Below are 16,570 nucleotides of genomic sequence, written 5' to 3' on the forward strand. Positions count from 1 at the left end.
TGGCCTGTTGAGGTTAGGTGCAAGGGATCTCTAGTCCACAAAACTCATGGGTATCCTAGGAGATTCTGTGGGGAGATTCTGTGCCTTAATAAAGCTTAACAGCTCTCTGGCTTCCATAGCAACACATTTTCCACCACGGTTCCTATGTGTGGTGGTAGGCAAGAGATGAAAGAACCTACATAAATTCATGCTAATATGGTCAATGTTAAGCAGCAGCTAACCTTCCTGCTCCTTAGTAGTCTAGTGACAAACAGAACGTTCTTTCCACCTGCAAAGTGAGCTGTGCTCACTGTCACTAAAGCCTGGTAGGAGACAGAAGGACAGATTTCTGGCATCTGATCAAAGAGGATTGTTATGTTGCAGTCAAAGTACTGCATTTGGAGGGCAAAGTAATGAAACGTATTTAACTGCTTAAAGGACAGGTGAGATTAAATATAAGTAAAAAAACCGAGGGTTAAAAAATAAAAATGAAATGTGCAGATTTAAATAGAGAAATTATAAATAGAAAAGGTTAGAGTTAATTTAAAAATAGATCAGGCAGGGTTAAATATTAAAAATAGAACTCTCTGGTTTAGTTTATTAAATTTTATTTTAAAAGGACGGCAGGGTAATAACCAAGATGAACATCTGCCACCTTCTGACCGACTGACCCTTTCTCCACCCCCTATTTGGCTCTTTTGCCTTTCAGGGTATACATTCTTCAACACAGGGACTGTCCTAGCACAAAAAAGCCCAAATCCTCATTGGGGATTTTGGGTACTACCATTATCCAAGACTAAAGCCAGTAAACTAGTCACTTCTAATATAATAGTTTAAGCATACTTCTTGACCAACACTAAACACCTTCCTTATGCCCATTCCATCTTTAGGACCACAGGAGAAGTACAAATGAAGTAAGCAGGTTTTTGCATGGGGACAGGTATCAATCTATGACAAAACAGCTTGTGGGATCAAGGCCCTAGTCTTCAATTTCTACAGATTTTAAACTTTTATTTTTTAAAAAATAAATTACATTTCAAGCCTTTTTGGTTGCAAAGGCAACTTTCCAAAAATGTGAACTGAACTGTTTTCTTTAATCTTCAGACATAGTTCCAATGCCTCTGCTCCTTGACAAAGCTGTTGAAATTGGAATTACCAAGATTAGTAACGTTGAAACTGACCTCTCAGAACACTGGGTAGCAAAAACTGTCAAAATATCACACCTATTTCAGGCTGTTGCTTGGGAAAGCTACTAGCAGCAGCAAAGGCAAGCCCAGGAGTTATGAACTAGAAGATGACCCTAAAAAAAGAGAGGCCGTAGAAAGTGCTAGAGTAGCAGATACTTCTCCCTCTCCTTCACACTACCTGCAATGAGAATCATTGCAGGGATGATGAGGAGGGAAGAAAAATACAGCAGCGGAGAGTCAGCTTCCTTGGAACCTCCAAAACACTCATGTTTTCATACTACACTTTCTTCCTGCAGCTAGAAAGTTGGCTGACGTTTCACATTTATCAGACTATTAAAGACAAAAATAAAATGACATCCTGAAATATTTCAGAGTAACAGCCGTGTTAGTCTATATTCGCAAAAAGAAAAGGAGTACTTGTGGCACCTTAGAGACTAACCAATTTATTTGAGCATAAGCTTTCGTGAGCTACAGCTCACTTCATCGGATGCATCCTGAAATAGAACCCAGAAATCTCACTCCTTTCCCAGAATCTGGCTAATTAGGTGTCAAAGTTTCCAAGCCCTGTTCCTTAGCCCTAAAAAAGGGAGGAATTCTCCAACTGCAGACTCTCATTGAAGTTGGAGCATGTTTTTACTTAATTACATGTTATCTGCTCCTACCAATTTTCTTCTTACCTACGTTCAGCTGGCACAGGCAAGGACCACACTTCTCCATCACGAGCTGGTAATTCTTGCTGTGCTGCTTTCAAGGGACTGCAATCTAATTTAAAGCTTTCCAGTGTTTTCATTATATCCTTCACATGCTTAGCTTCCACGCTTATCTCCTGCCAAACCTAATGCAAAAATATGAAGTATATTAAAGCACATTACTAACAAATTTGTAACAGAGTATGCTAAAACCAATGTGAATGAACTCTGCTGGATTCCACAAGATTTCTCTAGCTGTCTTAATTCTGATGCTTTAAAATTAGTCCAATACATTTAAAATACTACGTGTGCTACAGAACAAGAAATAATATACATTAAATTTGTAAAGGGTTTTTTTTTTTTTTTTTGGTCTTAACACATTTTACACCGTGAAGAATCGGTCAGATAAATGAACAGAGATGGGTTTAATACCAACTCCATAGAACCTGCTACTGGTTTTCATTTCACAGTCTTAAGAAAAACAACACAGTAAAATGAAAAAAGACTTCGTTACCCTTAGGAGGGTAAGGCTTTATATCAAGGGACATGAATATGGTGGTCTTAACTCACTCTGTATTAGACAGCCAAAACCACACCGCTGAAGTATTGTAATAAGAATAAGAGCGATAAGAATTAAATATACTGAAGCGTAACCAGGGCACTCATTGACACAGTTAAAAGTCAAACTGGCAAGCAAGTTAGTACAATACTAACTCAGTGTTGTTCTTCACTCCTTACTCTGCCAGGGGCAACAAAGAGAGAAATCAGCCAATGAAGCCTTAAATAAGAATAGATAGTGGTATTACAGTTTACCAAGGAATAGTTAGATATTTTTACATTTCTTATTCAACATGGAACTAAATCATTCATATTAGCTTAATACTTTACCATTGAAATATTAACTGGCAAAACAGGACTGCTCACCTGTTGCCATTTCTGTTGCAGATATGTATCTTTGACAGAGTAGAGGTATTTATTCATTTGGTCAAGTACTCCTTGGTAGTAGACCATTGCAGAATCATAGTTTCCCAGCAATGCATATTCACGGGCCAGTTTTACATTCTCGCTAATCATAACAAGACTCATACTCAACATAAGCTGAAAAAAAATTAAATAGTTATACTGAAAATTCAGTACAAGAAAACAAGTCAAAGCATATATCTGAAATATCTTCCAGATAAACAAACATATCCTAATCATCTTATTGATTAATAGGGATGCCGGGAGTAGACTCATTAAGAGGAATCACACTGGAAGAAAGAAAAAAAAAAACCAACCTATTTGGTCAGTATAAAATTACAAATGAATTACACTTGTCCATAACCACAGATGTATGTGAAACTTATTAAACAAGTTGAGTTATCATGCAGTGTAGAACCTACTGTTAAGCAAATATGCAAGTGTGCAGAGACCACATGACGTTGGGAGCCATGACTGAATACACTCTTCCCCACCTTTTCCCCCCATCCCTTCAGGTAAAAGAATCTGGAGGCAGTGAGTGTGATGGTTTGGGGTTCAGGTCACCATCTGCCTTGTAATCCTGGCTGTCTTGTGGCAGTGCAGCTTTGGTCCAGAGCTCTGACCCAACAGCCTACCAGCAGCCCACATGCCTCCCCCTGACTTTGCCCAACCTGGATACTTCTTGCATGCTGACCTTAGTACTCTTCCAGCCCCAAAACTGTCCTACTGCGGGACCAGTCCCTCTCATTGGGCTTTCACAGAGAAGGGTTAGGGTTGCAGCATTTACAGAAACAGAAAAACATTCCAACCTGTTAGCTTTCTGGAAGCACACACTTCAATGAACTTGCACAGCACTGATTTATAATGAACATAAGAACGGCCATACTGGGTCAGATCAAAGGTCCATTTAGCCTACTATTTCCGACAGTGGCCAATGCCAAGTGCTTCAGAGGGAACGAACAGAACAGGTAATCACCAAGTGATTCATCCCGTTGCCCGTTCCCAGCTTCTGGCAAACAGAGGCTAGGGACACCAACACGGGACAACAATAAAAGCCAACATGTTTATTTACAAAATAGAATGGATTAAATGATACCAAGTCAGGGAGATGAAGAAAGAGATGTTTACAAGCAAATACGTGAGAACATCTAAAAATCTAAAACTTATACAAGATACAGTCTTTGTTCAAGATGGATTCTTCATCCAACAATCTCCTTACTAGCAGGCCTAGCCAGGACCCATCACAGAGATCAAATTGCTTGGTTTCTTTGTCTCCTAAGGTGAAAGATAAAGATGGAGTCTCTCTCCATTCCTTATATCCCCAAAGGGAATGTCTTTGTCTTACAAGTCAGAAAGGCCTGCTGGAGATTCAGTCTCCTGTCTCTCTCTGGGGTGCACGAACCTTGATAATTCTCAATCTTTCAAGTTCAGGATCAGGGTAACTCCCAATGGTTCAGTTCGACAGCTTTGTTTACTGCTATTATGGAAACACTCCTTTGTTTAGGACAGACCTGTTTATTGTCTTCATCTAGGCGAGGCTGTCTGGTTTTAAACGTGTTCTAGTAACATCAAAGAGAATTCATAACTTCACATATAACGTTTACACATGCAGTTTACAGTTATACTAATAACAAGAGTCTAAGCTTTCATATGATACCTCAACACATACTTTGTACAAATATTATTGCACTCTGTGTTTAGGGTGCAAATACAGGGGTGCCTAGGGTCAAAGTGAGTGATTTTATTGCTGGTACTCCAGCATCATTAATATTACATGAGCTCTATAGATTTTTTATTTCACTGAACTTACTATTAAAAAAAAAAAAAGTCAAATAAGGGGCCCTTCCACCCCTGGAGACTTCAGGCTTGAATAAGGGTGCTCCCCCACCTATATAGCCACCTACTAGCCTTATAGCACTATCTTCTTCCTACACATGCAGAGATTACAGAGCTAGCAGGAAGAAGTGGCCACTGAGAAGGTACAAGTTGAAAACAAATGCAGCCAAAATCTTTAACATGTCAGAACACACCAAAGGACATTGTCCTGGAAAGCTAGACAATCTCAGGAAATGGAAATTCTAAATCTTGTTTCCTGTAGTTCTGGGTCTCCTATTGTTTCCTTATCTTGTCTGTATTTAACAAAAGTAACGTTCCACCTTAGAAGAGAGGCTTATGGGAGCATTCTAATTATTCTCCTCTGCTATTCCCTTCATTCTTGACTTCTCATGTAGATCCCTCTGCAAGATTCTGAGTGAGAAATGTAATGAAACCAGCATATTCTGATTGTAGTACACAACCTGAACTGAGATTTAGTGAAGGAGGCAGGGTAAGGGAGGGAAAGCAGCACTATGTGGTCTGTACAAAAATGCACCTCCAATACTCAAACAACATATCCTCCCTGGAGCATATCTTTTTTTAGCAAAACGTCTTTCTTTGTAAGTATCTACCTTCCCCAGAACAACACAGAACTGGAAAGGTGTAAAGATTTCTAAAATTCACCAGATAACATTCAGAAAGAATTTAAATGTTAAAGGATCACAACTGCTGCTTAGACTAGTTTATTTGATTATAGGACTGAGGAAAATAGAAAGGAAGAGGGGTTCTAGTGAGAAGAACAAACCAAGTACTGTGAACACACTCATTTGTACTGTGTTAAGAGTCTAAGCACAAAGTATATGCAACTAGTGCCTCTATAAATAACAGCAGAATGAAAAACATGCATCCTTCAATGCATAGAAAAGAGGGAAATGAAGACCTGGATCAGGGATTCAAAGACTTAAATATCTACAAAGGAAACAGGTATTTGAGTGGGAACTGAAAAACAAATATTTAAGAAACTTTGGAAAAACAGCAGCAAATGTGTTCAAGATGCTTCAGTTGCTGCTATTATATTTAAATATGCCTTTTCTAAGATTTTTTTTTTAATAGCTACACAATAGTTAGTACCTTTTGTCTGGCACAGCTCCAGATTCAGAGATGGGACATCAGTCAAGGGTAAAGCATCTTCTGTAAAACTACTAGACAAACTGCTAAAGTTTTTCACATAACCAAACATTGTCAGCTTGTTTCTTAATTTGACATAATTTCCTATTAGTAGTGCAGAATAATATAAACAAAATAAAAGTTAATTGTCAGAGTCACCTTGTTCATATACTTGGAAAGTTTCTCTCATCTCCTTGTGTCCTAATCCCATAAGAAAAGAAGACAAGCACTGACTTCAGGAAACTGTTAGATGCTAAAGTCACTGAGTTAGGTCCCAAGCATGATTTATCTGAGAGTCTCAATATGAGAAGCACACAGATGGGTACCATACAGAATCCTTCCCATCACCTCGATTGGTCTTGTTCTCAGAAGAGAACAGCCGTCTACCTCATCTGAAATAGAGCCATATGTGAGTAAGACCTCTCTGACATCTGAACGCCACCCCATTTCTAAAACTTTTTTCTAAAAACTAAACAAGAACAACAGATATTTATTTAGAAAGTGGATCATAATTGACAATACATTTTTATAATCCCCCAAATCTGAGATTTAAAAACAGTTTGTACTGAAATTCAAAGTAAAACTGCTATACTGGATCAGATCTCTGACCCATCTAGGTCAGTATCCTGTCTCCATCAGTAGCTAGAACCAGATGCTGCAGAGGAAGGTGGAAGAGACCACAAAGCAGGCAGACCTGGGATAATCTGCCCCCCGCACCCCCATGGAGGTCTCATCCTAATCTCTAACTGAGATCACCCAAAACCTGAAATGTGAGGTTTTATTTCAGTTCCAATACTCTTTTTATTAGCATTAACTATGAAAACTCTGGATATTCTTGTTACACAAAGCAATGTTCAATCTCTCTGAGTTTTGCTAAATCCTTGGCTTTAACATCCTGTGGCAATGAGTTACCAAACCTAATTATGTTAAAAATTTTGGAATTTGCTATGTTCCGTTTCACTGAATAGCCTCTTGGTCTTGTGTTATGATGACACAGGAAGAACATACACTCCCAACGTTCTCTGCACCATAGGCGCTGACTTCCACTGTTCTCAGTAGGTGCCCGACACCCCCCTGCCGCTCACCCCACCCCCTTTCCCCAAGTCCCTGCCCCTTCTCCGCCTCCTCCCCTGAGCATGACATATCCCCGCTCCTCCCCCTCCCTCCTGGAAAGTCCCAAGTGTCACCAAACAGCTGGGAGGTAAGCAGAGAAGCAGGGACACGGTGTGCTCAGGGGAGGAGGTGGGGCAGGGGGTGAGGGGAGCTTGGCTGCTGGTTGGTGCAGAGCAGCCACTAATTTTTCCCCATGGGTGCTCCAGCCCCAGAGCACCCATGGAGTCAGAATCTATGCTCTGCACCATTCATTATTTTACATTTAAAAACCGAAAAGACGAACACTTAAAAGTTAGGAAGTGCCAGAATTAAGGTTTCATGTACAACCTTAATTTGCCTCCTTGTGCATATGTATTATGGTAGTCTTTAATTACATACTATTTTTCCACAGGACCCTGACTCAATGAAGAGAGGTATTCACTATTTATTTTTTCCTCCACATTCAACAAGTGGAGGACACACCATCCAAATTCTGCATGAATACAAGATTATTAATTTCTTCATGAATATTTCTGTGATGCTCTCACCAAAGTATTTGGGAGGTTCACAAACAATGAATTTTTCTTAATGCCATTGTGAGATTAGATGGTATTATCCACATTTTACAGAGGACAAACTGAGGCACAGAGATTAAAACTGAAACAGTAAAGTGTCCACTAATTTTGGGTGCTCAGCTTGAGACACCTCGGACCTGACTTTTCAGAATACTTTGCATTTTTACGGTGCTATATATGTTCAAAGCACTACTCCCATTGACCAGTTGCAGCTGTGAACACCCAGCATTTCTGAAAATCTGGCTCCAGTGTCTCATACTGGGCACCTAGAAAGTAAAGAACACATGCATATTGCTCTACTATAAAAACTTGCTTTTAAGTGATTTTCCACCTTACATGGAAACTCTGTGGCAAATATAGGGATAGAATCTATTTCTCTGGGGTAGCATTTAATTCCCTTAGTCATGGGACCATTCTCTCGCTGTAATCTCACTCACTACACACTTTCTAAATTCTCAACAAATAAGGTAGGTGTCCTACAGACAACTGCCTTCACTATATAAGCCTGATTCATCCATGGAGCCTGTTCCATCCTATGCATTGAATGAGGCAGAGCTCTATAAAAATAGCACATTACTACACAATTAAAGACTATCATAATACATACACACAGGGAGACAAAGTAAGAGTACATAAGCAACATTTAATTCTCATATTTCCTAATTTTCGAATGCTTGGCTTTGTAACCTTAATATTCTTTTAATGTAATTTAAGGTTATTTTTCTAAAGCCTGGACTAAAGCAGTGGCTCTCAACCTTTCCAGACTACTGTACCCCTTTCAGGAGTCTGATTTGTCTTGTGTACCCCTCAAGTTTCACCTCACTTAATAACTACTTGCTTACAAGGAGCTTATAAGGATCATCCCTGCACTCTACAAATAGCTGCAGAGACAGTGCTATGAATTTGTGGTTCCGGCTCTGAGGCCTATGGAGAGTTTCCTATACAGCATTTTTTTTTTTAAAATATAAAGAGCAGGCCTGTTGACCCAGGCTATGAGGCTCACGGCCACATGCTCTGTAGATGTACTCAGTGATGCCTAGTTCCCTTTCACGGAACACCTAATTTAGATTTTGGGAAAAGGTTTTAACTTAAGTTTTCAGAAGAAATCTATGTAAGGATCTCTTGTTATGTAGGAGAAAATACATAAAGTTCATCAAGGATCACTACAGATATTACCACAGGTTTTAATAGCAATATTCAAGACCAAGCATTTCCACATGTGTCATCCTACCAGATACACCTGTTTGCCTGTCCCATGAATTTTAACTGATGACTAAACCTGCTGAAATAACAAGTTAAGCAAGATGCTACTAAACATTTTAAATCAAGTAATGGCATGTTACTAATGTAGAACTAGGCTTCCAAAATAAAAAGGAAGAAAACTACACCATAGCCATATACAATAAATAGAGCGCAGAACTCAGAGCAGGGCAGGCATTCTTTAGAAATCTGTGCAGGGGAACAAACAGTTCAACCATATGAGCGTTTTTTTCTTCCAAATATGTGGAGTCACAAAGAACAGAGAGGAAACAAAAGGAAATGAATGATCCCTTAATGGAAAGAAAAGAAGGCATGGAATGCCTAGCCAGGAAAATGGGGGTAATAACACAAAAGATGGATGCTGTGCTGGTCTACTAAATGAATTTCCCAAGTTAAAGAAAAATGAAGGAAGTAAACAATGTGCAAAGGAATAAAATAGGCAGAGAATGGGAGTAGGAAGAGAGAGAGTTAAATCAGTGGATTTTTGCTTGTTTCAACAAAACTCAAGTGTTTCTCCAGAAGTTATCTGAGGACTGTCAGTTTAGATGTGGGTGCTAAAGAGGCAACACCAACAGAATTTAATCGATTTGCTGACCAAGGTTTAGCCTGTAATCAAGGTTACGTCTACACAGCAATTCAAGGTGTGATTGCAGTACAGATAGACAAAACAACTAAAAATAGGTACATACTCACTTTGCTAGCCTGCTCTGAAGCTTGTGCCACTCCATCTACACTGCCAATTTTATCTGTACTAGCATGGGTAAAGATAATACAGGTATGGTGTGCTGCAATCACACCGTGAACTGCAGCGTGGACATAGGATAATTGCCTTAGTAATGTAGGCTAATTTAAAATGCCAAAGTGGCATATAATTTTTCTTTCAAATTTTGTGTCCTAGAGTGTGACAAGTTGTTGTTTTGAGATTGATGATTTTCATAAATACCAATGCATAATGCATTCATATTTGCATCACAGTTTTACTATCAATTTTTCTTCATTTATATTGTTGGATAGCACACTGATCCTAGATATTTAAACTATGCTTGTTACCATTTTAGTGGAGCACCATATTCTACAATGTCTTTTAAAGAACAAGACTAGATTATGTAAATTAAGTGGACTGTTCAACACTATTTCCTCTTTACCTTTACTGCTATAGAATTAGATAATCGGAAATACATATTGTCTTTCAGAACTATCCCAGACTGGTTCCATATACAAACAAGCATATGCAAATCTATGACTACACTAAAATAAAGGAAAACTCCTTTATTAGACAAAATATTTTAACTTACGTGTGCACAGTGGCACTAGACGACGATAAAGCAGATAGTCTACATAGTACTTTTATCAATTAGAACCATTCCCCGAATTGTATTCTATGAAGTTATCTACGAACAAAGCCACTACGGTGAAGATGAGTCTGTAAAGTCACCACCAGGCAGGAAACAATGCAAAGAATCCACATTGAATTTTGCCCTCTTAAATGTAATGCTATGCTGAATCCCCAAAAAAGGTTTCAGAATTAAAATAATTTATTCAGAATACAATGCATAGGATTTCCCAGAGATTACTAATATAGAAATACAATTACAACTCTTGACAAATCATCCTGTCACTAGCCACAGACTTTAGTCCACTTGCCTCAAGTGCCTGAAGTGCAGCCAGAGTTTGGTGTGTCCAGCAGGGCAAGGGTTGAAGACTCATGGTAATTTAAGATAAAGAAAGTGGCTTTGGCATTTGCAATCCCATTGTTAATCCTTGAGATTAAAAGTAGTAGTTCACACATATTAAGGACAAATCATGCTTTTTTTCTCCATAGAAGAGCCCTCAAATAGCCAAATCAGTGTAATTTCACCATACAAGATCTGGGAAGTCTATATAGTGGTTGAACACCCCCTTACCTCCCAACACACATACCGAGTTTAATCAAACCCAGTTCCACAATGGTATTCAACATACCATATGAAGCTGGTACGTGAGTGCCTGACTGCTTTATCAACTACTACATGGATCCACCAGCTACTCTATCCACAAACTGTGCGCCACAAGTGGGACAGAGACAGTCCTAGGGCCAGAGTAACATTAATGGAAGAGTTCCAATGCTACAAAGAGACCTAAGAATTTTTTTTCCACACCCAGAGGAACTCTTCATCACACAACCTGGCTGCTTAGACGGAGCTAGAGCCAGGTTTTTTGGGGCCTTAGGCAGTTTCTATTATTTCAATTTGTTATGCACACTCAGGAAAACCATGGTATCAGTTCACATTCAGAAAGTTTTTTAGCTGGAAGATCAACATTTAAAAAAAAAGTTTAAATTCTGCAGAAAAAACGGATGGAAAGTCCCCTAGTACTCTCTCAACTCATGGGGGTCCTCAATATCAGCAAGTGGATTTGTTAAGTTTGGCAACTGTATCTTTAGTTGCCAACATGGAATATTAGATGTGAAATTAGGTGCATGTGTTTGCTCTATGTGCTATGTATTCTAGTTCGTGCTTCCATTCTGTTTTTTTTTCCCCCTCAGCCACGTGTGCTTTTGTGAAGTGTGCCAGTGGTTTATTTCCTAATAGACCGAAGTGGTGTGTATCTTTTTTTTTAAAAAAAAAAAGAAAAAAAGAAAAGAGTTTATTCTGGAACAGCCTCTCTTATTTTACTAACTGAAAAGGTCTGTGTTTCAAGATTGGTTGCCTAAATGCATGTCAGACCCTATGAGGTAAGGAAGTAAGCAGCATTCTGTACTGACTCATTTGAAAGACTCAAACTTGACAGGAGAAAATAAAAAAGGACTTTTAACAGACAAGTGCCAAGTCAAAAAGTTTCTCTATATAAACAAAAGAGTACGTGTGAAATCTAAAATATTAATTCATACTTTATCCAGTGCGGATTAGCCAGTAGGCCAACAGGGCCTGTGGCAGGGGCCCCAGCCAATTGAGCATCCCCACGTCCTGACCCCACTCATCTGGCGCTCCTAGGGAGCATGGTTGGGGAGCAGGGGCTTGCCCTGCTCTGCCCGCTGCTCCTGCCAGGGAGCGGGGCTGGGGCACAGGGGCTTGCCCTGCAATGCCCGCTGCTCCTGCCCGGGAGCAAGGGAAGACCCCGCACCCCAACCCCATTTCCTCAGCAGCAGCACCAGGGGTACTGCAGGTGGAATGGGTGGGGAGGGGCCCCCACTTGCTCTGACCCAGGGCCCCACAAAACTTTTATCCGCCTCTGACTTTATCAGGAGAACGAAAGCACATGTGATAAGGGCTGCACATAGCAAGTTGTCATAAGTATAACTAGTATAGATGTTAACGGCAATTACCGTAGCTACTCACATAGAAAATGCAGTTTGATCACGGTCTTTAAAAAGGTTTTAATAATGTCAGGAATGACAATGGATTGCAGGATGTTATAAAAATTGGGCTGTTTAGAGTGCACAGCTATGGTGGAGAACTTTGAAAAAAGTTAAATTAGCAAATACTTTAATAGCAACTAGTGATGGGGTGGGATATTAAAGGAGCTTTTACTTCACTGTGATCCTTTTTATTGACAGGTTTCAGAGTAACAGCCGTGTTAGTCTGTATTCGTAAAAAGAAAAGGAGTACTTGTGGCACCTTAGAGACTAACCAGTTTATTTGAGCATGAGCTTTCGTGAGCTACAGCTCACTTCATCGGATGCATAGAAGTGAGCTGTAGCTCACGAAAGCTCATGCTCAAATAAACTGGTTAGTCTCTAAGGTGCCACAAGTACTCCTTTTCTTTTTATTGACAGAGGCCTCATTTGAAACTTGCTTACTTATCAAAACGCCTTAATTTGAGATGTGAAATGAGCGAGGCAGGCTAGGAACACTGTCTAGTCTACACAGCCTCATGAAGCAGTCCAAGACAGACTTTCTTCCATTTGTTTTGTTCTCAAGAGATTTCCAATTCACACCCAAAACGATTTCCCTAACTGTGTCTCCCCGTCCCGGGTCTCTCAGCCATGACCTCACCACCACCCCAACTCCGAGGGTCGGAGGGAAGAAATCCCCTCTGGGATGACAAGGGAATGACATCGATACATGCTGCATACACCGACCACCACCCTCACCGGGACACCGGCCCCCGCAGCGCTCCTCTCCCCCAAACCCGACCTAAGGCGCTAGGTCAGCTGCAGCCAGGAGCGGGCACGACGGCACGAAGCGCCCGACTCGCCTAGGGCCGCCCGCCACGCCTGGCTGGGGCGGGAGCTGGAGGCGCCTGCCGCGGGGAGAGGAGCGGCCTCCCCGCCGCCCCGGTAAGCCGAGGACCCGCAGCAAGCCCGGCCGCGGCCCCGGCCCCGGCCCCGCGCGCACACGCACAGCCCCGCCCCATCCGGAGCCCGGCACCTTCCCAGCCCCCGTCGCCTCAGCTCGCGGCGCCGGGAAGAGGGGGGCGGCGACGCAAGCGCCCTGAGGTCCAACGGCAGTTCGGGGATGGGAGCTGAGGAGACCCCGTAGGAGCAACGGCGGGCAGCGGAGCCTCCACAGACCCGGGAGCCCCTGCCGGGCCGGGACAAGGGACGCGCTGACACTCACTCGCCTCCAGCGCGCTCCGTCAGCTCCGTAACGGCGGCTCTACGCGCGCGCGCACCCCCCCACCTCGACCCCAGCTCCTCCCACTACCCCGCCCCCCTTCGAAGGCAAATCTGCTTGCGTCATTTCCTGGAAGCCTAGCGCGGTGTGGCCGCCCTTCCCCTGCTGCAGCGTGAGGGCTGGGGGGCCTGGGTCGGAGCCCCTGCTTAGGGCTCTAGGAGGGGCTCCGCTGGCAGCGCGCGGCGCGTCCCTCGCCCTTCCCGGGGTCTGCAGGCTCCCGTCAGTGGGGAACCTGAGCAGAGAAAAACAAACAGTATCTTGGCTGCGCTCGCTTTTGTACTTGTGAATGTGAACCAAAAAGATACTCATAACTGCATGGGCCAGGAATCGAACCCAGGATTCCTGCATGGAGGGTAAGAAGTCTTATCATTGAACCACCAATGCAAACATAGCTAGAGAATTTAGGAACGGCTCAGTCAGCTGTGTTCTCACCATGCAATTCTTCAAAGCAAGCCCTGGGCAAATCAGTAACAGCTAGTGTCAAGGTTCCTTCCCCACTCTGAACTCTAGGGTACAGAGGTGGGGACCTGCATGAAAGCCTCCTAAGCTTACTTTTACCAGCTTAGGTTAAAAGTTCCCCAAGGTACAAGTTATTTTACCCTTTGCCCTCAGACTTCCACTGCCACCACCAAACATCATCTGGATTTATTGGGAAAACTTTGTTTGGAAACATCTTTCCCCCCAAAAATCCTCCCAACCCTTGCACCCTACTTTTTGGGGAAAGTTTGGTAAAAATCCTCACCAATTTGCATAGGTGACCACAGACCCAAGCCCTTGGATCTTAGAACAATAAAAAAAAGCATTCAGTTCTTGAAAAGAAACATTTTAATAGAAGAAACAGTAAAAAGAAAAGGATCACCTCTGTGAGATCAGGATGGTAAATACCTTACAGGGTAATTAGATTCAAAACATAGAGAATCCCTCTAAGCAAAACCTTAGGTTACAAAAAGACACACAGACAGGAATATTCATTCTATTCAGCACAGCTATTTTCTCAGCCATTTAAAGAAATCATAATCTAACCCATACCTAGCCAGATTACTTACTAAGTTCTAAGACTCCATTCCTGTTCTGTCCCCGGCAAAAGCATCACACAGACCCTTTGATGTTCTCCCTCTTCCCAGCTTTTGAAAGTACCTTGTCTCCTCATTGGTCATTTTGGTCAGGTGCCGGTGAAGTTATCCTAGCTTCTTAACCATTTACAGGTGAAAGGATTTTTTCCTCTGGCCAGGAGGGATTTAAAGGTGGTTAGCCTTCCCTTTATATTTATGATAGCTAGTTTTGGCTGACAGTAACGTTGTAGTCAGGGCTAGCATTAGCTATTGTATTGTCTATAGTGGAAAACTTTTTTGGCATCCATCAATCCCCAAACCATGCAAGCAAAAAAACACCCTCAAAACGAAGGATTTGGCATCCCAAAAAGTGGTGTGTGGGCAGTAGCTCTAGTACTTAAAGCTTTCCCTCATTTTGCTACTGGGCAGTGCTGGGGGACTCACTTGCTTTAAAGAAATCAATAAATGTCTGCCTGTTACCCTCAGAAACAAACCAAGCTGAACATTTTTAGGTTGAGCAATATGTGTATTTGGACCAAGAAATTAACGTGACCCCAATCAGGAAGGTGAACTCTCGCAAAGAAAGCAAGCAGGTTGGTGTGCATTCAGTTCTTATCAAGGATGTCCTCCAAGGAAAAATCAACAAGGCAACACGTGCCAGCCTCTTCAACTCAACAGTACTGCCAGCAATGTTGTACGGCAGCGAAACATGGGTGCTGAGGAAGACAGAGAAGCAGCAACTGTCTGTAACAGAGAGGGCGATGGAAAGAAGAATTCGGGGAATTTCAATCCGCGACCGAGTCCCCAATGAAATGATCAGACAGCAGAGTGGAGCGCAGGATATCGTTGTTAAGAGAAGGCATAATCAAATGTGATGGGCAGGGCATATAGTGAGGCTCACTGACAATCGATGGACTGCAGCTGTCACTGAGTGGTACCGATGCCAGGAACTGAAACAACCACTCAGCCAACCTCCAAAGAGATGGGAAGATTTTATCGTGAAAAGACGTGGCCGCACACGGAGAAGGAAGGCCAGGATACAAGAAGAATGGATGAAGTGTTGTGATTGGCGCAATCTATTTGAGGACAGAAGGACTGATTGATCAAGGTGATCATATTTTTGCTGACATGGCTTTCACTTGTTCTGCCATTTGTGGCTCAGTTAGGGCAGCTGAGTCTCTTTTAAATGTTTCTGTTTAAAGGGGAACTGTCACTTTAGATTTGGCCTTGACTTCACAAACAGTTGATAAGGGAACAGATGCGAACACACACTCTCAGCTCCTTCTAGGACTGGCTTTAGTTTTTTTTAAAAAAAGTTTATCCTAGACAAACAAATATTCATACAAAAATACAATGGAATTTTTTTTAAACTATCTTGCAGTGTTTGCCACTGAGCATTCCAGCACTGTGGTAGTGCATTAGAACCTAAAAGTGAAATCTACTAGAAAATTACTATAAATCAAAGCAGAACTAAATCCTTTTAATTTCCGGTGGAGTAAGATACATAAACAAATATAAATAATAAAAAGTTGTTTTGAAAATCATTAGCATTACTAATCTACAATATGAGTAATACAAGTAAGAGCATTTGTGTTTTAGATATCACTTTTAACCTGGCAGTGTCCTTTAATCAAGTCAGACTGAATGGCAATAAAATTACATCATAATGGTTTAAATTGTTAAAATTTTTGGAATACATTCTTATTTAGGAAGAAGGGAATTTGACAAATTATAAGTGTGTGGCACAATAAAAGTCTGAATGTGTGATGTATCCTTTTTACCTTTTCCTCCATTGTTGTTTGGGGAGCACAATACGTGGAGCCTGAGGTGATGTGCCTTGTTTGCCACTCAAGGTATACCATACAAGCTGTGCCTGCTCTGCACTTTAGGTGAGGAAGTGCATTTGGAAGTGCTGCATCAAGCTCCATTTGTCCCCACTACAAGGAATCTTTGTTGGACTCCCTGAAATTGAAGGCCTAGTAGAATAATCTCTACTTTGTTTAAAACTTTTAAGTGATGTTACAAAGTTGTGAGCCATGTTCACACTCCTACTAATCCCCCCCAATTTTTTTTTGTCCTCCATTTCTTAAATGTAAAGTAATTCTATCATTCTCTGTAGTACAGTACTTCCAGCTTCACTCAGGAGACATAGGACTGGTTGCATTGACTTAGCTAAATGCATACAAACTGATTTAATTA

The 16,570-nt window shown here is 41.5% G+C and overlaps 1 protein-coding gene across 9 annotated transcripts in view; it reads right to left on the minus strand.

Annotated features, from left to right (window-relative positions):
• Nucleotides 1-13,341, minus strand: part of KATNA1 (katanin catalytic subunit A1) — a 30,684-nt gene extending 17,343 nt beyond the window's left edge. For 2 of the 9 annotated variants that reach the window (XM_043543125.1, XM_007057031.3), the window contains exons 1-3: nt 13,263-13,341; nt 2,780-2,953; nt 1,844-2,001 (exon numbers count right to left, since the gene is read on the minus strand). In XM_043543125.1, the coding sequence (XP_043399060.1) occupies nt 1,844-2,001; nt 2,780-2,950 (329 nt within the window). In that variant the 5' untranslated portion in view covers nt 2,951-2,953; nt 13,263-13,341. Of the gene's footprint in view, nt 1-1,843; nt 2,002-2,779; nt 11,566-13,073; nt 13,208-13,262 lie in introns of those variants that run through there. The other 7 variants (XM_043543124.1, XM_037894956.2, XM_037894957.2 and 4 more) reach the window with 7 other exon arrangements.
• Nucleotides 13,342-16,570: the final 3,229 nt, after the last annotated feature.

This window comes from Chelonia mydas, chromosome 3 (genome assembly GCF_015237465.2).
Source record: "Chelonia mydas isolate rCheMyd1 chromosome 3, rCheMyd1.pri.v2, whole genome shotgun sequence".
NCBI lineage: Eukaryota > Metazoa > Chordata > Testudines > Cheloniidae > Chelonia > Chelonia mydas.